This window comes from Macrobrachium nipponense, chromosome 35, assembly GCF_015104395.2.
Source record: "Macrobrachium nipponense isolate FS-2020 chromosome 35, ASM1510439v2, whole genome shotgun sequence".
Classification (NCBI taxonomy): Eukaryota; Metazoa; Arthropoda; class Malacostraca; order Decapoda; family Palaemonidae; genus Macrobrachium; species Macrobrachium nipponense.
The window spans coordinates 51,221,848-51,244,881 of record NC_061096.1 but is presented as its reverse complement, the minus strand read 5'-3'; the positions used below and the strand labels follow the sequence as shown (position 1 = coordinate 51,244,881).

Below are 23,034 nucleotides of genomic sequence, written 5' to 3'. Positions count from 1 at the left end.
AACAGCAGTGGAGATGGCAGGAACAGATACAGAACAGCAGCAGTGGTCGGCAACATCACGTCCGTAAACAGCGGCTGGGCAGGTACGGCAGGTACGGCAGGCTGTACAGGCAGACCAGGTGGACGGACCAGCGGCACAGACATCCTAGGTACTGGTGGGAGGTCCAGGGGCGAGCTCTTCGGGCACACAAAGTCTGGTCGAGGCAGCACGGCAAACCCAGGCGGCGGCATCACACTCCCCCGTGGTACGGCGACTGGCCCCTGCACCGATGTAGTTGGTGTAACAGAGACCGCGTGCGGGGTATACACCAGGTGTGGAGGTGAAGCATAGCCAGGAGTTGAAAGGGTCGTGGTAGTGGTCGTCACCGTAGCATGCGTGACCGCCACAGAGCCAGCGAGATGGTAGAGCAGCCCCTGGACACTCGCACGCCCTGCAGACCAACGATGCCCACCTACCTGTCCGAGGTCGTCCTTCGCAGCAACAGCACCTGAGGAAGCAAAGGTCGGTGATAAGCAGGATCCTCTACCCGTCCGTGCATGTAGACGACGGATAGAGGACCCAGAGTACAACTCAACATCGGGGTATCTCGCGCCCTCCTCCACACTCTGACAGATCGGGTGAGGAGAAGGACCTAGAAACCCCCCCCGAAGGGGAAGGCGCCAAACGTGGGAGCTGAGCGGGCGGCAGGAAAGAAGACGAAGTGTCCGTAACCAAAGGAGTCGCGGGAGAGCTTTCCGACGACTCCTTTGCAGGCCTTCGCTTCTTCCTACCTTCGTACAAGCCCCACTGCGCCTCCGACCATGACTATACACTTCACAGGGCTCGGCTCGGGTACATTCGCGGCCCCCCGACACCGAGCGCACAAAATATGTGGATCGCTTTCATGGAAACGGTGCGGAACCTTACCGCTTTACGCCCTTCGGTACCCGGGCACAATCTCCGGAGGGTAGCGGGGCTGGAGACTCCATAATTGATCAAATAACTCACAAATGATGAAATAAAGAGGAAATGATTGTACTTACAATGATTACTCAACACAAACACAACCATATACTCAAGGGAAAGCAAACGACGAGAAGCGGGCAGAGAGCGTCGAACACACGTCTACTCGCTGTGAGGCCGAAAGCAAAAGTGATTTGTTTACCTCCCAGTCACGCGCGCGCGCCTGTCGGACAAGCAGTTAACTACCAAACCCCTTGTTCGAAAGCTTACGACCTATCCAGCTGCCGCTAGTACCTTCCTATTGTAAAAGGACCGAAGGTTTGTATGCCGTGTCGGAACAAATGAACTGTTCCAACGAGGAAAGGGTCCCCAGAAGACTCATCCATTCCTTCGCGGAACATTGTTTCTTTCTCTAGGAAGGGTTTGACTACTTTTTCAAGCAGCGGTTCTGTCTTTCCTGTGATGGAAACACATGAAAACCCCGAGAATCCATCCGAATCCCCAGATGAACAATGTTCTGCTGGGGAATCATCTGGGATTTCTCGAGGTTTACCAACAGTCCCAAGGACTGTGTTAACTCCAGTGTCAGTTTTAAGTCCTCCAGACATCTGACTCGCGACTGTGCTCGTATCAGCCAGTCGTTCTAGATACAAGGATATTCAAATCCTTCGAGATGGAAGCCAGTGAGCCACATTTTTCATTAGTCCCGTGAATACTTGGGGGGCTGTTGATAGTCCGAAGCATAGGGCCCGAAATTGAAATACTCTTCCTTGAGCCATAAATCTGAGGTATTTCCTGGAAGACTGGGTGTATTGGCACGTGGAAATAAGCATCCTGCAGGTCCAGGATACCATCCAGTTCCCCTGGACGCAGGGCTGCTAACACCGAGGCTGTCGTCTCCATTGTGAACTTCCTCTTTGCTACGAACACGTTCAGGGCGCTCACGTCCAGAACTGGCCTCCAAACCTCCTGAGCTTTTCGGAACCAAGAACAGGGAGGCGATTGTAAAACCCCTGGGAAGAGAGATCTTTTACTTCTTCTATGGCTTCCTTGTAAAGCAATCTGCTCCACGAGATGTAGAAGGGCTTGTTTCTTGACAGAATCCTTGTAGTTTGCTGTTAACTCCCTTGGAGTTGTAGTTAAGGGAGGTTTTTCCTGAAGGGGATTAAATATCCCTTTCTTAGGAGGGATAGGAACCAGGCGGCGTCGGCCCACCTTTCTGTGCCCAAGGTTCGTAAAAGTTTAGAAGCCTGGCACCCACTTTTGTCTGGAGGACCACAGTCTCACTGGGTCTTGACGAACGGCCTTCGAGAAGACCTTCCTCTCTTCTCCGGTCGTCTACTTCTAAGAGAAGATCTTGGTGCAGACCTTCCCCGAAAGGAGCTGCTGGAAGGGAACTTTCTCCTTTTTTGCAACCTGAACAGCAGGTTTTTAGCCTTTTAGCTGACTGGGCCAGCAGTCCTGTGTGGCTTTTTCTGATAAAGTCTTTGAAATGTCCCTCACTATTTCCTGAGGAAAAAGGTGGCTAGAGAGGGGCGCGTATAAAAGGGAGTATCTCTGCAGAGGAGAAACAGATTTCGTTAAGAAGGAGCTAAACACTGCCCTCTTCTTCAATATACAGGATCCAAAAAGGGATGCCACTTCATTGGAGCCATCCATAACCGCCTTGTCTAGGCAGGTTAATACACTGCCAACTCTTCCATGGTAACGAAGTCTGGTTCTTGAGACTTCTTGGCTAAAGCTCCCAAAGCCCAGTCCATAAAGTTAAAGAACTTCGAGAGTCTTAAAGAGGCCCTTGATGAGATGATCAACCTCACACATTCCCAAGAGGCTTTTGCAGAGTGTAGAGAGCGTCTTCTAGACGCACTACAAGAGCGGAAAGTCCGCATCAGAGGACGAAGGGGAGACCCAGGCCCATTGGCTCCTTGGTGTCATACCACATACCTGGTTTCCCTGTCAGCTTAGAGGGAGGACAAGAAAACATACTGTCGTTCCCCGCTTCCTTCTTAGATCTGAGCCAGCTCTCGAGACTCTTCAGAGACTTTCTCATAGAAAGAGTAGGGGTCATCCTAACGAAGGAGGAGGCCTTCGACATTTTCGTACTGGATAATAACGATCCCGGAGAAGGGGGATCCGACTGGCATAGCGAGTCTCCAAACACCTGCAGCAAAAGAGAAGCAAGTCTCTTATAGTCCGAAACTCCTGCATCTTTATGGATATCTCTTCATCCGAAACTTCTTCCAAAAGCGATGCAGGAGAAGAGGGCTTTTCCTTTTCAGGAGACCGATCGTCGCAAAGAAGCCTTTTCTTTCGTCCTTATTCCTATCCTCCTTCCTGCACGAGTCCTGGAGTTTCCCTATACTCGGGCTTCTGCTCTGCTCCTTGCGTCTGCTAGGGAGAGGCGCTTGCGTGCCTGAATCAGGCGCCTGTGAGGTGAAGAGCGCCTGCTAGGAGAAAGGAGAACATCCTGTTCCTGGCGCCAAGAAGGAGAAGCGCTTGCGTCCTGGTGAGCGCGCCTGGGCCAAGAAGGCGAGGCGCTTGCGTCCTGGTGAGGCTGCCTGGTCCAAGAAGGAGAGGCATTTGCGTCGTGATGAGGACGCCTGGAAGTGCGAAATGCGCCTGTGAGGAGAAAGGAGAACCCTTTGTTCCCGTCGTCCAGGAGGGGAGACGTTTGCGTCCTGGTGACTGCGTCTAGCAGGCGAATAGCTCCTTTTCCCTTTGCGTCCATCCGGAGAGGAGCTAGAATCTCTCCTATCCCTCCTGGGAGGTGAAGAAAAACTTGTCTAAGTTTCGGCGCCTATTCGGCAAAAACTCTTGCGTCCTTAGAAGGGATATTTAGAAGATCCTACAGGACTCCTGATTCCTGGGTACTTCCCAGAGGGTGGGAGAGGGTTGTTCCTTCGGAAAATGTCTAGAGGACGAACGAATGCTCCTTCCTTCTTGCGGAGCTCTGAATAGAGAGGGGCTCTCTTCTCTCCCGGAGCTCTTAGTCGCACGAATTCTCTCACGAGGAATCCGCGAATCAGGCTCCTGATGCTTGCCATGAGAGGCGAATCGTCTCTAGCAAAACTCCTGGAGAACTCTTGCTCGTAAGGGAGTTTCCGATTCCTGTCATATGCGACTGAAGAAGGTCTCGCTGCGGACGAAAACCTTTCAGGCGAGGAGCGTCTGCTAAAGCCAGGGCGCTTACTCTCTGAGGCTCTCCTAAACAGAAACTCTTGACTGGGAAGAGAAATGTCTTTCTTCCTAGAAGAGCCTTCAGAAAGAACTCCCACTAAGGCAGACAACTGCTGTTGGAGTCCTACCAAGACTTCCTTCGTCTTGTGTGATAAGTCTTCCGGAGAAGAGTCAGGAGATCTCATAGCTCTCTTCTTACTAGCAGGCGAATACTCCGGAAAAGGCTCAGGACTGGAATGCAACGCTTCGCTTGCTGGCGTCTTCCAGGATCTCTTAAGAGGACGCGACTTAGAGGAAGAACTCCATCCTCTTCTGGGAGACGAAGAGTCTGAGTCCGAAAAGCACTTCCTGAGGACACTTTTGCAGTAGCTGTCCTTGGCAGCCTGGGAAGCGGCTACAGGATCTGCCGAAGGGATGCCTGACCGTTGGGAATACTCTACATCCCCCTTGCGGCTTTCGACATTCCTCCTCCCTTGGGTCATGGGAGTCTGAAAAGAGGTCTAGGCCTAGGAGCAAGTGCGGAGTCGGTCAGACGCCCCCCCTCCACTTCACTGGGGACACTGCACAAATCACTGCACACATCACTGCGCATCTGTCTCCTTCATTGCTTGCAGTTGCGATTTCAAGCTGATTATTGAGGCTCTCATTGCAGCCATTTCCGTAGACGCATCTACAGGTTCGCTGCTGGGGGAAGGGGCTGAAACCAAACTATGAGCAGGTGAATTACTAGAAAAGTTAGGAGCTACTTCCTGTTCATTAGAGCAGGATCTACTTGAGCTTCTGATGGAAGCCCTCCTAACTCTATCTTTCTCAATTTCCTTACATAAGAAGCCAAGGTCTTCCATTCCACTTCCGTTAAACTCTCACATTCCAGACAGGTGTTAGTCGCAGAACAATCATTCCCCCTACATTTTTTACAGACTGTGTGAGGATCCACCGATGCTTTCGGTAGCCTCACCTTACATTCCTCTTTCGCACACACCCTAAATACAGGTGCCACGTCAGACATTTTAAAGAGAATCCAAACCAAAATCCAAAAAACGGTCCATGATAAGCGTATGCCAAAACCAAAGATCAAAGTACATCACCAAAGGTCAGATAGATAACCTCCTCGGCCAACGAGAAAAGAATTCCAATGCAGGAGGTACCAACAACGAGTTGTTGCTACCGGCGACAGAAAAATTCTGGTTAGAAACGGGAATGGTTTCCTATTCCCGCCACGGGAGTGGGCTGGTCACCTGACCTACCTGTCGCGTGTGCCGCGAGTTTTGAATTCTGTCGGGACGTCAGAGACTATAGCTAAGTATATATCTGCCGGGGAAGTTGCATGTACAAAAAAGGGAGGCTGCAGATATGGGAACTGTATGGAAATGCAACCACAAAAAAATATGTGACAGAACTTCAGAGTCCCATTATTACACAGCAAAGGAGGTGGTGATGAATTATGCTTAGCCTTGTATGAAGTCCTTTATCCAAAACTTCAGTGTACTTAAACAAACTTCTTCCTCTACATTCTTTACATCCCCTTTCGTAACTCTCTTTCCACTTCACTAGTCCAATATCTTCTTTTACTATATTTCTACACTGGGTATACACATTATGGTTTCCCTCTATCTAACTCTTAACATTATAATTAAAATTAAAATGGAGAGAGCCAAAATACTACCTGCATAATCTGACAATATCATAACCGAACACTAAACTGATATCAAGAAAACTCCAAATACAGAAGTTATCACTATAGATTTGACACCATAAATGAGTTGAGGTAGTTATGAATGATGTAATGACAAAGGCTGTATCTATTAAGGAAATGTCAAAAGCAAAGAATCAAGATTCTTTCATCAATTACATAATACCAAAATGATCTGACTGACAGTATGATACAGTGCTAATTCCTATGTTTGGATCTATATCTAAAGGACAAAAGTTGTTTAGAATTTTAACACCAATATATATGACTATAACAGTCAGGTACTACTATAATTCTTTACTCATAAGCTATAAAAGTGACAATTAAAATAATAGTACCAAGTGTTTTTCTTACATTAACTGCAATAACATACAGTATTTGGTAAGCAAAAGGGATTAAGGAAACTACAGTCTTCACAAATTAGTAAACCTGAACACCACAGGACATCAATTATTTACACACAAGTAATAACTGAGGCAGTCTCAGTACATCAATGCATATCATGGATTTTTTTATTGTTATTTTTCTTACTTTATTCACCAATTTCTCAATATTTCAGAAATGCTAACATTATCAGTTACTGATCATCAATCATCCCACAGTTTTATTTACATAAAGCATGGAATGGCAGGTAAACATGCTCCCTGAAAATTATACATGATGATATCAGCTACGCTCAACTATCTTGCAACATACAGTACATACACATTGATAAAACCTTACAAAGCTCTGTGTTTCATTACATCACAGTGAGAAATACCCCTTTTGGTTTGAAAATAAGTGTGCAATCTCTAAGCTTAAAGCCAAAAAAGGACTTGTATTAGGGCAAAAAATAATACCTTGTATACACTCTATGCTCTATAATACATTCTCAATACATTACCAACATTACCCTTTCTTCTCCAAAGGTATTGTACTTCAGTTGCAAAAATTAATTTAATTTCCTCATTACTGATATGACAATTTGTCGAAAATTGCATTTTTCCTAACTATACAAACCTGAGGTCCTTTAACAATAGGAAGGTAACTAGCGGCAGCTGGGACGGTCGTAAGCTTCGAACAAGGGGAGAACGGTAGTTAACTGCTTGTCCGATCGTGCGCGCGCCGCGCGCCCGGGCAGTGAAGAATCACTTTTGCTTTAGGCCCATGCAAAAAGTTGCAGAGTGAGGGTGGTATGAGGTGGGACTATATGTAAAGACCTCAGGTTGTATAGTTAGGAAAATGCAATTTTCGACAAATTGTCATTTGTTCCGATACGTAATACAAACCCTCGGTCCTTTAACAATAGGAAGACTCACTTCTTGGTAGGGTGGAATCTGAGTCTTTTTGGTGAACAGACTGGTGTTCGTCCAACCTTGGAATGCCTCCCTGGTCGTAAGAGCAAGGAGGGATCCAAACCTCTGTCCGATTGATCGGGGTGTGCACCGCAGGATCAATGGTCAGACCTCTGAGCCAAGGTAACTAAGAGAAGATGGCAAAGCGTATCTCGTTGTACCTAGCAAGTAAGAACTTGCTCCATTACAAGAGCCAACATAAAGTTATGGGTTTGTCTCAAGAAGGCATCACTCCTTCCCCCCTTGTTGGAGGGAGTGGAGGATATTTGCTTCTATCCCTAACTAAAGGGATAGATTGGGGCTCGGTCGAGTAGCTTACCTGCATCGAAATTCCTTCCAGCATGGTGACGGACCGTGACCCATCTTCCCACAGGTAGAGAGAGAGAAAAGATGGAGAGAGAAGCCAGTCGCACTCTCATTCAACCATTCATTCCTACAGTCACACCAGGAATCGATGCTGTTCTGCCTGCTCGGGTGCTGGGTAAGCTTACACAACGTGTTGAGCAGCCACCACAGGTCCCAAGGAAAAAGTATCCAAGGACTTGTGGGCAATATCCCGAAGTAGAAGGACGTGAAGGTAGTCTGGTTGACCCAGACACCTGCCTTCAGGACCTGCGCCACGGAGAAGTTCTTACGGAACGGCCAAAGAGGGGGTCCAATACCTCTGACTTCGTGGGCTCTCGGTCGAGCGTACGGATGTCGTCACTACCATCAGCCTCGTACGCCCTCCTGATCACCTCACGCAGCCAGAAAGAAAGTGTGTTCTTGGATACTTCTTTCTTGGTAACCCCAGTGCTAACGAAGAGGCGTCGACACTCAGGCCTGAGGTGTCGAGTTCTCTTCAGATAGCGCCGTAGCGCCCTCACAGGACAAAGCAGGCATCTCATCCGTATCGTTGTCGGTGAAATCCATTAGGGAGGGGATCGTGAAAGACTCGAACCTGTCGGTCAGGGATCGGCGGATTCTGAGTCTTAGCTACGAAGTTCGGGACGAAATCGAGCGTCACAGATCCCCAGCCCCTGGTATGTTTAACATTGAAGGACAGACCATGAAGTTCCCCTACTCTCTTCGCCGATGCCAGGGCCAGCAAGAAGAGGGTCTTGAGGGTCAGATCCCTGTCTGACGACTCTCGGAGTGGCTCGAATGGTCTTCGAGTCAAACTCCTAAGGACGAGAGTCACATCCCACTCAGGGGGCCGGGGCCTGAGTTCCCTGGGTGGGCAAGACCTTTCGAAGCTCCTCATTAGCAAGGAGATCTCGAACGAGTTCGAGATGTCCAGTCCCCTCAGTTTTAGGACGAGCGCCAGTGCTGGCCTCTATATCCTTTAACTGTGGGTACTGAGAGGAGCTTCTCTCGGCGAAGAAACACGAGGAAATCCGCTACCTGCTGAAGAGTGGCTCTGAGAGGAGATAGACCCCGTCTACGACACCAACCACAGAAGACAGCCCACTTCCCCTGGTACACAGCTGCAGAGGACTGTCGGACGTGTCCAGCCATCTCTGTTGCTGCGCTGCGAGAAAAGCCTCTCGTTCGCAAGAGATGGTGGATAAACAGCCAGCCGTGAAGTTGTAGGGGACTGGACTGCCGGGTGGTACGCTCTACGTGTGGCTGGGCTAGAAGGTTGTGCCAGTGGGGCATCTCTCTCGGTTCTTCCGCAAGAAGAGCCAGCAGGTCCGGATACCAAACGGCTTGAGGTCGTTTGGGAGCCACCAGGATCATCCTGAGATTGGGAGTGACCAGCGCTCGGCTGATCACTTTCCGAATCAGACAAAAGGGAGGAAAGGCGTAGACGAAGAGGTTGTCCCAGGGGTGTTGAAGAGCGTCCTCTGCACGGCCGAACAAAAAACTTGAAGTTTTTTGTTGTGCCGGGTGGCGAACAGGTCTATGACCGGACAACCCCACAGGTTGAAGAGCCCTTTCCGCCATTCTGGGTGTAGGGACCAGTCGGTCCCTATCACCTGATCCCGACGGCTGAGCTTGTTCTGCTACTACATTCCTCTTGCCTGGAATGTAGCGTGCTGACAGCTCTATTGAGTGAGCCGTGGCCCACTCGTGCACCTGCACAGTCAACTGGTGTAGCGGGAGAGACACTAGGCCCCCCTGCTTGTTGACGTATGCCACTACTGTGGTGTTGTCGCACATCAACACCACCGAGTGTCCCACCAAGCGGTCTTGGAACTCTTGGAGAGCGTAAAACGCCGCCTTGAGTTCTAAGACATTGATGTGAAGGTGCTTGTCGTGATGGTCCCACACACCTGCAGCCAGCAACTCCTCCAGGTGTGCGCCCCATCCCTCGGTCGATGCGTCTGAGAACAGCAGCATCTCCGGGGGGGGAGTGCGTAGAGGCACCCCTCTTAAGAGGTTCCTGTCGTCGAGCCACCAGGCTAGGTCCTGCCTCACCTTCTCCGTATGGACACGGGAAGTAAGGTGGATCCTTTACCTGTGACCAACTCTCCCTTAGTCTCCACTGGAGAGACCGCAGGTGAAGACGTCCGTGAGGAACTAACTTCTCGAGTGACGACAGGTGGTGGCCGATCACGACTTGCCATTGCTGAGCTGCCTGTTCCTGCCGAGACAGGAACCGGCCGGCTGCCTACCTGAATTTGCTGATCCTCAAGTCTGCGGGGCGGACTTGAGCTGCTACCGTATCGATCAGCATACCCAGGTACTTCATCTTCTGCTTGGGGTTCGAGATCGGACTTCTCGTAGTTTATCACTATCCCCAGATCGCGGCAAAACTTTAGAAGTCGATCCCTGTCCTGCAGCAACTGCGAGCGGGAGCTCGCCAGGACCAACCAATCGTCGAGATACCTCAGAAGACATATCCCGTGCGAATGGGCCCAAGCAGACACCAGCATGAACACTCTCGTGAACACCTGTGGGGCGGTTGATAGACGAAGCAAAGTGCCTGAATTGGTACACCGTCCCGTCGAAGATGAAGCGGAGGTACTTTCTGGAGGACTGATGGATGGGTATTTGAAAATACGCATCCTTCAGGTCCACTGAAAGCATGAAGTCGTTCTGCCCTGATGGAGTCGAGCACGGAACGTGCCGTCTCCATCTTGAACCGAGTCTGGCGAACAAATCGGTTCAGGGGAGAGAGATCTATCACCGGGCGCCAGCCCCCCGATGACCTTCCTCCACTAAGAAAAAAGGCGGCTGTAAAAGCCCGGTGACCGATCCACTACGACTTCTACAGCTCGTTTGGTCAGCATGGTCTTGATCTCCTGCCGAAGAGCGTCGTCCTTTGAGGATCCTAGAACATATGTCTGAAGATGGACCGGGTTGGAGGTGAGGGGTGGCCGAGATTCGAAGGGTAGTAGATATCCCTCCTGAAGGACGTCTACTATCCAGGTCTCGGCACCGTAGCGCTGCCAAGTTGCCCAATGGCTCGCTAGGCACCCCCCACCCCTTCCGGCAGCTGGTGAGGGGGAACGCCGACCCTAGCGTTTCCCACCTCGCTTCGACTTCTTCCCAGCACCTCCCTCGGGAAAGGAGGGCTGGGAGGAGGGCTGGTTACGGCCTCCTTTACCAGAAGTTTGCAAGCAGGAAGAGTCTTTCCTCGGGGCTTCTTCGATGGAGCAGCCGTCTTAGCAGCCGAGGAAGCGCTAGCTAAACTCTTAGGCTTAGCCGCAGTTGTACGAGGTTTGCCCAGAAACCTTCGTAACTGCCTGGTGAACCAGACGGTCACTGTCATCAGTGCGCCGTCTTTCCACCGCAGCGTCCACCATCTCTCCAGGGAAAGAGAGCGGAGGAACTCTTCATTGGTCCGTTACGGAGTCCATTTACTACCGCCTCACGCACCCGGCCCCCTTGGCTACTCGTGTAAGGACAGCGTCCCTACGACGGAGAACCAAGTTGGCCCACAGGTTTTGCCGTCTGATGGGCGAGGTAGGAGATGGCCCTACCTCCCAGACTGGGCGCAGTCTCCTGAAGTCGGGGTCGGTCTTCGAGGGCAGCGCCCCCGGAGTCGGCCGCGACCTTGGATACTGTGAGGGACCACAGATCCAACCAAGAGACTGCCTGGAAAGCCGCCATAGCGGTAGCTCCAGGCCCAGTGCCTCCTGCTGCGAGAACCACAAGTTCTCCGACAGGAGCTGCTGCAGGGAACACACCTGGGAGTTAGCCTAGCTAGCTCCGGGTTAACCTGTTTGGGCGGTATTGGATCCACTGATGGCACGTAGAACTTCCGCTGTCGCTGCAGAGAGGAGGAAGTAGCTTGGAAGACCGTCCTGACTTAAGTGAATCCTCTCGTCCTGAGACGAAATTCTCCACCTGGTCAAGGACTGAGTCTGCAAGCTCCGATCGCGGCAGTCCCACCGTCAATTTGGGTCCCCTCTTCGGGCCCCAAAATGACTCGAGCCGGGACGTAGGCTCAGATGGTGGGTAGCGGCGATCCTTCCCCCAGGTCGTTGTGCTGACGAATCCAGCGCAACTAACCTGGGGCAAAGTTCCTTCTGGATCTCGGAGTTACAGCGTCCTGAGGAGTAGGACCGTCAGTCCCTCCAACAGGAGCAGCTCTCGAGACCCTCCTCCTTCAGAAGGAGGAAACAGCAACAGACCCCTGACGGTCGCCTCCAGCCACTTGCGCGTACGACCTGGCTGGTCCTAATAAGACCATGCCTGGTGCGTGCGGCATCGTGACGGGATCGTGAGCGGCGCACTCTCACGATCACTCCTAGCTACCTCGCTCTTCCCGGTGTAGCCCGAGGAAGTTGAAGGTAGAGGAGAGACAGACCTGACGCTCCCCCCCCGCTCGCTGGCAGGACCAGCGTACGTGGGGGGCTGCAGCCGATCACCAACCCGCGGTGGGGATCAATCTGCAGGCCTGGCCATGCCGCTCACCTGTGGCGAGCGGCTCGACTGAGCACGTCGACCCCGGTCCCGTGCGTCAGTACGAGCTGCTGCTGGCCACCGTCCCCATCCGGTCCCTGTGGGAGCGGCGGTCAGGTGATCTACATAGCTCGCTTTCGCGGTGAGACCGGTGAGCGTCCTCACGGCACGTTCAAACCGCTGGTACCTAGCCGAAGCTGGTGCGTTGGTCGAGGGACCTCTTCCCAGCCTCAAACCGTGGCCGGCCGGTCAGAGACCGTCACGTCAACCCGAAGGTACCGGACCTGGTCGCTACTGACGAGCGGCCGCTGGCCTGGCGAGAGTCACTTGCGCGACTCTCGACAGTCTTCTGCTCCGTGCCTCGGTCATGATGGTGAGCGAGCTCAGGCGTCTTGACTTTGGCTGCACGGTCGCCCGAGGAGACCGTACACTCGGAACTTCTCGCGGACGAGAAGTCGAGCCGGTACCTGGCTTAGCAGCAGTGCTACCAAGACCAGGCGAGGATGTACCAGCAGTAGCCAGCACACCCTTGGTCCCTGTCTTCTTCTTCTTTCTCATAAGAGGACGGGCCCTTGTTCCCGAGGAACAGGAAGACCCAGCAGAAGCACCCCCCTGTCACACCGGAGCGAGACGGGCCCTTCGAAGGTCCCGCAGGAGCCCTTCTTAGGGGGGGTGGGGGGAGGAGGCAGCCTTCTTCTTCTTCGGGCTTGGAAGCCTTAGAAGTCGAAGGGGGAGAGGCGGCAACAGACGACGAAGAAGACGATGAAGACGACGACGACACTTCCTCTTCTTCTCCTCTTCTTCGTCAGCTATCTCAGGACGGACGGTCGGTCTTCCATCCACGGAAAGTACTGGGCCAATTGCCGAAGCAACACGCCCCGACTGATCCTGTCCGGAAAGACCTGAGTCCGGGCAGCACCTCCATGACGAGACGCGACGTGGCAGGGGCAGGCACGGCAGGAGCGGCAGGAACATCAACACAGGACCAGCACCATCAGGATCAGCACCAGCCAGGACCAAGCCCAACCAAGCAGGGGAAACGCCAGCAGCAGCAGGACCAGCACCAGCAGGACCAGCACCAGCAGGACCAGCACCAGCAGGACCAGCAGCAGCAGGACAGCACCAGCAGGACCAGCACCAGCAGGACCAGCACCAGCAGCACATCAACATGAGCGTCACGCACCGCGCGCTTCGTAGGAGCGGCGCGAGCGGCTGGGCCAGCAACACTAGCTGCAGGTACGCAAGTACGGCAGCATAGTCCGGCGTCACAGGCATCTCCAATTCAGCCAAATTCATCATCGGGACGGGCGGCAGGTCCAGGGTGACGAACTTTTCGGACAGCGAAAGTCGGGAGTTGGCAGCACATAGAATCCAGGTGGCGGCGGCACGCCCCTCTTAGGTACGGCAGCAATCGGCTTTTGGATTGATGCAGTGGGAGTCACAGACGCAATGTGTTGCATGTAAACCACATGAGGAGGGGCGGCGTACGCTGGTGTGGACACTGTATTCGTAGTCGTTGTGACTACACCATGAGTTACTACTGCCGACCCCGCCAGTCGTTGAATTAAGCCCTGGATACTGGGAGCGCCCTGCAGTCCCAACGACGCCCACACCTGTCCAAGGTCGTCACTCACAGAAGGCACACCTGAGGGAGGAACAGTCGGGTCAGTTAGAGGGGCACCCTCACGCCTGGGGGAGGACGAACCCCACCCAGAGCGGACGGAAGACCCTGAATACAATTGGACATCCGGGTATCGGGCGCCCTCCTCCACACTCGACGGATCGAGTGAGGAGAAGGACTCCGAAACCCCCCCCCGCAGGGGAAGGCGCAAACCGTGGGGGCTGAGCTGTAGGTAGGAAGGATGACGAGGTATCCGTCACCAAAGGAGTCGCTGGAGAGCTTTCCGACGACTCCTTGGTCGATCTACGCCTCTTCCTACCCTCGTACAGCACCCACTGCGCCTCGGACCAATTCACACAAACATTACATGGTTCGGTTCGGGAACACTCTCGCCCCCGACACCGATAACATAATTCATGTGGATCTATATCAGGATAAGAGCGGAATCCGCCGCATTTACGCCCCTCCAGCCCGGGACACACTCTACGGGCAGCTGGTGGGCGCGGCGAAAGCTCTTCAAGATCCATAATTCAATTCACTTCACAATCAATGAAAATGAAAAAAGAGTACTTACAATTTCATTCAAAACCACAAACAAACCAGTCAGAAGAAATTGTAAACATCCAAAGCACACGACGAAATAGCGGGCAGAGCGATGACGAGCACGTCCTGTCACACCACGGCCGAAAGCAAAAGTGATTCTTCACCGCCCGCGCGCGCACGATCGGACAAGCAGTTAACTACCGTTCTCCCCTTGTTCGAAGCTTACGATCGTCCCAGCTGCCGCTAGTTACCTTCCTATTGTTAAAGGACCGAGGGTTTGTATTACGTATCGGAACAACTAACCTTTAAAGAAGCAAATATCATCCATCTGGGTGGAAATTCTACTTACCCAATGAGGCCAGTTTTTGTATTCTGGATATAATTTTAGAAGCTCATTCACAATAAAGTACCCTGGTAATAATGATGCACTGCGATCAAATATCAGGTCCATAACCTCATAAAGGGCTTCAACGAGAGGAAGATGCGAACGTCTGAGATTAACAGGTAGTCTTCCTGCTTTCTCTAAACAAAGCTGTGATAAATAAGGTAAAATGTCAATCTCTATGCTACTGAAAGCTGTCACCTTAACCATATAATTTCTAAATTCCAATAATTTCTAAACGATATAACCAAATCAATTCATGTTAAAGGTTAAACCTAGTTCATTATTCTAATACTGTAGTTAAACTTCTAACCAAAATGCATTATCATTTTGACAGCTTCAAAAGTTGAATTTTGAACCTGCTCAAATAAGCATGAAAACTTTAAAAATCTTAAAATATACAACATGCTTATGGAACTGATTTTGACGAAGGTAACAAAATACTATCAATTCTCATATTCTTACCTTCATAATTTCTCTAACTCCTTTGTAGTCAACACCAGTTACAATCTTTTTGATGAGCCCAAAGGCAGTAATCCAAAAGATATCATTATCAGGTGTGAGGTTTTTGTTGGTTAAAAGACTAATACAGATGACTCTGAAAAAAAAGAAGAGTAGTAACATATATTACCAACTTACAAAGCAACAGGAAGTGCAACTTTAGCAGCCAAGGTTTACCTTCACTAAAAATTCTGGAATGGCACAGGGAAAGTTAACTATTTCCAACACTGCTTGTGATCATGACTAAATGAAAAATGTATAATAAATTTCTAATTTTCATAGCTAACAAACCTGAGGTCTCAACAATACGATAAATCTTCTAACGCCAGCTGGAAACCGGTTAAAAACAATCAAAGATTGTAAATGCAAGGAATCCGTGGCATCTGGTATCTGGCGCATAGCTGAGGTGGAAGCACGTCAAGAGTGCATTTGAATCCACTGATGCATGTCTTACTTCCAACCCAGGATGAAAAGTAAGAGGTTTGTTAGCTATGAAAAATATAACATTGATTAAAAATTTGTCATTTGTTCATACGCAAAACAAACCTACAGTCTTTACAACAGGACAGACTCATACTTACTTTGGTGACACTGTATTAGTTGAGGACAAATGATGAAGTGCCGATGCTATAAACTGAGCCCGATGAGGATTATTTTGCCGAGCTAAAGCTGTCACAATAATTTGTACACCAGAATCCTGGACCCGGGCAGAAACTTCTGCATTTGATGCCCTGGGAAGAAAGAATAATGAGATAAATGAATAATTAATGCAGAAAATATCTGAAATTATAAATACTATGTTCCACATACTACATAAACTCTTTTATGCTTTGATTATTATCACAGTAACTACCTTAGTTCTCTGTTTATACTTTTTGTATATTTTATTTTTCTTTTGAATTTTTTACTTAGTATATTTTTACACATGCTGTACTTAATTTTCAACATGTGAATCTGAATTAAGTAACTTTGCACTTCTAAATTTTTATGATTCAGTAACTGTGGGTTGTGTGCTTATCTTCATTTATTTGTTTGTATCATTTACTATGCTCCAGTGTACGTACTTGCAAAGGGTTGCAAGAATGAACTTGTGGCTCATTCATGTCTTCCCTCAACATGAACCCTCACCCGTATCTGTCTAAAGAAGTCAACAGTGGTCACCCCAGTTGGCAACTTCTATACAAATGACTGCCCTCACAATTACTCAAAGCCTGATCAATGGGTTTATAAATTTTACAATATTCACAAGTGTTCCCTTTCCTTTATCAATGATGTCGCCTTTTGTCTGGGTCTTTTATCAAGGTCTCCTGGACATGTTCTGTAGGTAAGGTTTGGTAATTCTTACTGGCAGTGAACTTATGGAGAATTGAGCTCCTTCACCATAGGATACAGCCAACATTCATCATTTTTTCCTCTATCTTTCATATTCTCTAAATAGCACTGCCATCAACTGGCAAATTCAATGCTTCAAATGGAAGATGCAGCATTCAAGGACCTCTCCTGCCTGATTTATGCTTCAGATCTTGTGAGAAACATAATTTGGATTCTTTAATGAATACCTCTTCCTGGAATCTCATAAGAAAGTTTGAAAAGGCTACTTCTACTGAAAATAGGACTTTGTTCTTCAGTATGGGCAGCTCTTTTTCAGCTCCCATGTCTTCCTCCAAGCCTCCCTGACACTGCAAGTTACCCTGAAGGCCTTAACATTTCTCAAAAAGCAAAATGTTCAAAGATAAGGCAACAGTAAAAAAGCATAAGAAGTTCATGTAAAGTACACTAAGCTTTCAGCACACAAAACATTATTCTTACAGTATAAAAAACAATATGCTTAAAGCACTCAAAATATAATCTACTTACTCTAAATGTGCACTGAATTTGTAACCTAAGGAGTTTACTGAAGATAAATACAGGCAAAGGTACAACTTTGCAATATTACTAGGGATTTTGACAAATAACATCCAAACACTGAAAGTATCAACCAGATGGCAAAATGCTCCTAGCAGCAAAAGCATGTGAACAGTTCAGTTGTTTAGAGGGTATTTGTTGGAATATGTGTGCAGCACCTGCAATAGGTAACCAAGGCCAGCAAAAATCAGCGCACAAACAAAGGGAAATAAAGTGAAAAGACCATCACCAAAGTTAAAAGAAGCACTGTCTACAGAAAGGGGAATGGATTAAATCATTATATTATAGTATAAATAAAGGATACAATTCTGAACAAAATTCCATATAGTAAAGCTGCACCCAGGAATGCAGATAATAACTAGTTTTTTTCTTCACAAAATGAAGTATGCTGGACCTGGATGCACACTCAGACTATGGAAAACAAGACTATTATGCTTCTGTGGTGTGTCTAAAAATTGTTGCTACAACAGTTTAAGCCACAATAAAGTACTAGGATTGTGAATAAGAGTGAAAGTAGCTTTCATTGATGTATAAAATCAAAACAGAAAAGCACCAAGGTTAAAATTACTAAGGTAAATCACAAAGTAAAACACAAATTTACATAGACCCAAATATTATCAATAGACTGAATGAAATTTTTTAATAACTGCCATCTCAAGATCAACTAATTCAGATAACTGAAGACAAACTGATTTCAAATACTAGTTAAAACTAAAAATCCCAAACTGTACACATAATGACAAGCATCTTTAAATTTTCAAAAATAGTAGATATAGGTCACGTACAAATTCATGCAATTCTTAAGAGAATCAAAAGGTACTACTGACTGAAAAGACTCAGCATGTTCATAACTTACCCTGCAGGCTTTGGTGTTTCAGCAGATTTCTGGGCACCCCCTTGCTGATTTTCATGGCTGGCTGCAGCTGATGCAGTTGCTTCTGACACAGTGTCAGTGAATGCCCTTTGCAGTTCATTGCAAACAGTTGTAAGATTTGCTGTTTCCTTCTCAGACTTAGGAACTTCCAAGAGATTTAAGAGGGCTTCTTGTAAGGCATCAACTTTCTGCAACACAACAAAAGTACTTTATTAGCTCTTTCATAATTTCTATAAACAATTAAGCTTTTGCATCTAACTGAAATAAAAGTGTACAAGCTTGTGGTTGTGGATAATGATAACTGAGATTTCTCATTCTGAAACTGATGTATCTAGTATGTAGTTAGATATGAAGAAAAAATTTGGCGCATTATACAAAAATGTGTTGTTAACTCCTTCAATAATCTTTTGCTTACTTGAAAAGATGACAACATATAAAAAGGAGTGCAAACTACAATCGAACGTGTTAATATGGACAGCACTTTTTCCTTCTGCATTCCTGGGAGTGGTTTTGGGACAAAGGGATTATAATCAAAGACTCCTTTGTTTCTATAGCTAGGAAAAATACAAGTTAATTCTAAATTGTGGTATTTGTTCATAAAGAAATACAAGCCATCAGCTTTTAAGGAGGAGACTCACTCCTTAGATGGGTAGATGGGAGGATAGTCTCTCAAATGACTGGCAAGTTGAACTGGAAGTTTGACATGCATGAGAAATGTCCTTTTTCAAAGTGAAGATAGCCTATTGATTAGGGAATAAATTACTCCTATAACCTCATACACATCCAGGCACAGGGATACAAGATTGATAGGGCACTCTGCCAGCATGAAATAAGACTTCTAGCCTACTAAGTGATGTCCCTAAGGTAAAATGGGTGAAAGTACTTTGGTACCACCTGACACATGCCTTTGTGAACTCTCACCCAGACCTGATGACTCTTCTCCATGCACGACAAAATGTATGCCTGCCTCATCGCTTCACAAAATCAGTGTCTCCTCAATCACCTTATACCTGCTGGTTCCATAAAGATGTGGCAACACTTTGGCTGAAGAGGATGGGTTTTCCTCAGATAGGACCACAGGGGTCGCACTAGGCACGAAAGTATCTTCTGATTCCCACTGATGAAGTCTTGGTGGGAGGGAACTGAAAAGCCTTGTGTATTATATCTAGCTAAACACTGAGTTTTCGCCAAAAAATCAAGAATTAATGGGATTGAAAGGGATTTCCAACCCTGTGAGACCCAGACAAGATATGAAAGGTCATGCAACCTGTTAACATGCTTCGCAAAGGCTAGGGATGGCAGAGGAACAATCATGAGAACAAGATCTCAATCCAAAACATCCCCCAAGGGCTGCACCCAAGTTTGGCATGTCTCATCCCATAGCATGGACAATTCATGCAGTAATATTTACTTTATTACCTGCCACAATTGTTTTGTACTAAGTTCAGTACCTGCCTCATAAGATGGTAATTAAAACAAACAAAGTCAATTTCTATATAACATTAATTTCTAATATGGTCTCATATCAAGCATACCCTAACTACCTATTGAGGAGATTTGTGGTCACAGCACTGAAACCCCAGCATTGAGTAGTACTGGTATTATGGGAAAACAATACCGAAACAAATGCAGAGTAGGCTAAGGGATCAGAGCTGCTATAGGTCTAGTAGGTATTTAAAGGGAAATGTGACCTTAACCATAGTACTTGCTTTTACCTAATCTAACTTTGAAAGTTGTGTCCTCACCTAGCCGGGAGGCCTTAGAACCCTTAAGTCATTCTTGACCTCTTAGAAATATCTACTACTACATCAACAGTATCCCTGACTCCTAACTCTGCATCTGCTCCCACGAAGATAGCCTATGGTAAACAACCGCCCTGAGTCCATCTTACTCACGCAGATCACCCTTTTTCACTCGATATCAACTTGGTGAAACTTGAATACAATTACATCTTTAAGCATACCATTCAAAAGATTGAAGTTTCGTCAACATGATGAGATATATGAAAGTGCCATACGAACTAAAAAAAGCATGTGAAGTCTTCGTAAAATATGTTTTCAAGGTAGTTTTTAAATCCCATATGGCATCTACTTGCATCCTGTCCCTTTTGTCTCCGGCATCAAGACCACGTCCTTCCCAGCCTTCCCAGCACTCATTTGAACAATATTAGCATATACATATATGTAACATTTATTGATATTACTCAAGATTGCAGTTGTAATCAGTACCATAATAAAACATTTTGTTGCCTATATTATTGAAAGTATCAATCTTCTACACTTGAGGTGTTTTAAGTAAAAATTTTGAAAGCGTCATGGAGGTAAGTTTCCAATGCGCATGGCTAGACTTTCATTAACCTACTATGTTTAATCTTAAGTTATGACATTACTTTGTCTTTGTGAGAAAACCCTCATTTCAAGAAGAAAGCAGAGGTCTCGATGACTCATGACAGGTGTCCATCTCCGGTGTCAGGACGTGTTAAATAGCTTTTCCTGGAAGGTGGGTCAACGAGCGGGCAAGACTGGCCCAGGTAGTCCAGTCAGTCACGGTTAGGGTAAAATATCACAGCAGGCCAAGCAGGCCACCTACAATCAACGCTAGCCACCCTCCGAAAAAGTACATTATAACGCGTCCTGACACCGGAGATGGTGAAAAACGGAGCTAAAGACCTCTACTCTCCTTTCGAAGTAAGTATTTTCTCCAAAGTTAGAAATTAAGGCCAAATTTTAAGATTTAAACAGAGGGTACTGAAAAGGGTGGCTACGGCAATGGAAATCTCACCAAAACGCTTTAGAAATTTTTACTTACAACTAAAAATGTTTCGAAGATTGACGCTATCTTGATGTTTACGGAGTCGCTTGTGTCAACAAACTTCCCATTTCATGTGCTAAATCTGCACACCACTTGTACCCATAGACGCTGGGGCACTTTCATCTCAACAATCGTAAACCCACCTCTTACCACACTTATTCGTACTTATTCAAGGGGACGACGGCATTCTTTGCGGCGTTTTGCGCTCTTCAATTGTTTATCAGTGTTGTCAATTGGTATGTGTTTACCCTCCAAACTAGGTATAAGACTTACACAAAACTGGGGAAATAAGTGAAATTAGCGTATCTATTTGTAGTATACATATTAGAGCAATTTTATCATTACTGCATTACTATGACAACTAGAATTCATCGAAACAGTTTGTAAATGCATCGGCGTATGTTGTGACGCTCCACTAGATTGGCAACGATGAGCCATTTTTCCTCACGTCGTCTGCTCGTAAGTATACATCCGAAACATTTGTAATTTTTGGGGTTAATTTGGTTGCAAAAAGGGATAATGGACATGAATTAAATAACAGTTTGAAGTAGAGTTAAACTAAATATTGAGTAAAGTAAACAATTAAGGGAATAAAGCTTTGCATCTCATAATCAGTGTTGTCGTCTGCTGCTCGTAACTTTGTTTACGGAGTGAGTGCTTAGGAAACACGAACAGCAATGTGGTTCGAGTGCACTGTGGAGTGAATTAAGACCAAAATGTGTATAATTACAATCAAATAAGCACTGTGGAGTTTCAGTTGTGATGGCAGTAAGGATAAAACCACTGATTACAAGGAAGAATGAATTCAGTTCCAACCATAACCCCGGGAATAACAAGTTTCATACTTTCACTAATATAGGCAACAAAATGTTGTTTTATTGTGCTGATTACAACTGCAATCTTGAGTAATATCAATAAACGTTACATACATACGCTAACATTGTTCAAATGAGTGCTGGGAAGGCTGGGGAAAGATGGTGGCCGTCACTGATGAGAACCGTCCATGCAAAACGTAGCCGCCATATTGGATTTCAAAACTGGGGGCTTTCATATATCACAATATGTTGACGAAACTTCAGTCTTTTAAATGGTATGCTTAGAGTTGCAATTGTATTCATGTTTCGCCAATTAAATATCGAGTGAATAAGACCCGTCCACCGTGATGAGGGTTGGCCTGTCGTGATATTCTACCCTATATACATCTACCCAAGGAATTTGTGACTGGCGTAACTACTACTCTAGTTAGTGGAATACCCTAATGGGATCAAACTCTAACCCTACCTCAGATTGGAAACACAATCCATTGTTTCCAATATTAGCGTAACTTGGGGGGGCGGCTAGGTCAGGGCACGATGCCCTATCTACGTGAGGTTAGGAAGGTAAGGTCTGGAAAAGCCATTCTGAGAAAGGTTAGGTTTGTTTTCGTCTGAGGAACTGGAACCCTTCGTTCTACACTCGCCCCCGTCGGCTGTACCCAAATCTCAACCCTCACGATAAAATGGATTGGGTAAAGACTAAATCAACCAAGAAAACTCGTAACTTGAAATCCGCTCCACTATACCTACCTAGGTAGGTAGTAGTATACCTAATAGCTACCTACTACTTATGTTGGTCTACTAGTAGGTAAGTTTACAAACCATCCGTAACCTACCTAGGTAGTAGGTAGCTCAAACTAGCCTAAAGACAAACCATATAAGTTAAACTCACCAAGTTATCAGTTAAAATTTCATTAATTCTGTTATCTGTCGCCACAGTAGTGTCCTCCATACTGTAGTGGACAGACTTTTCCTTATAATGGGGATTACTTTGTCATCATACTGACAACTTCGCAAGCTCGCGACACCGATACACAACAAATATAAACACAAGTGTGGTTTCGTTCTGAACGCTAACTTCTACATGTTTCCACGACCAATGGTTTTTAAAGATAAATATAATTTTTTTTAAATCATAATATAGTCTTAAAAATCTAATTTATTTCAGAATAATTGTCGTAAATGCCCCGACGCTGATAAAGTTGTGACAATAATTGCGTGGGGAAAGGGTTTCAATGACGTCATGAATACTCAGGGGTGACCGTACATTGGGTGACAGATACAACCACGATCACACTTGTATGACGTTGGACAGCATGCGGTTTGTGAACTTGCTCGATCGTTTGAATGAATTTTGTTTTTAATTTTATCGGTTTTTTTGAGTAGCCTGACTTTTGTTGGCAGGACAAACCTGTCCACACAAACATCCGTACGTCACCCAAACCTCAACAGCCGGTTAGAAATTTCACCATAGATATCACAACGTTAAAGGAAAAGAATGATGAATTTCGCTGGGTTTTATTTACATTTACTGAGGTAATAACGAATTATGAAAGGTAAAACTTAAAGAATATCTGACTATATCCACCCTCTATAAAAAAAG

The 23,034-nt window shown here is 46.9% G+C and overlaps 1 protein-coding gene across 1 annotated transcript in view; it reads right to left on the bottom strand.

Moving 5' to 3' along the window:
• The window catches only part of LOC135208342 (mediator of RNA polymerase II transcription subunit 23-like), a 242,334-nt gene extending 219,834 nt beyond the window's left edge, over positions 1-22,500 (bottom strand). Inside the window, exons 1-5 of the mRNA XM_064240445.1 lie at positions 22,324-22,500; positions 17,788-17,993; positions 15,608-15,757; positions 14,991-15,123; positions 14,493-14,675 (exon numbers count right to left, since the gene is read on the bottom strand). Coding sequence (XP_064096515.1) covers positions 14,493-14,675; positions 14,991-15,123; positions 15,608-15,757; positions 17,788-17,993; positions 22,324-22,383 — 732 coding nt within the window. The 5' untranslated portion in view covers positions 22,384-22,500. The remainder of the gene's footprint in view (positions 1-14,492; positions 14,676-14,990; positions 15,124-15,607; positions 15,758-17,787; positions 17,994-22,323) is intronic.
• Between the last annotated feature and the right edge of the window lie 534 nt (positions 22,501-23,034).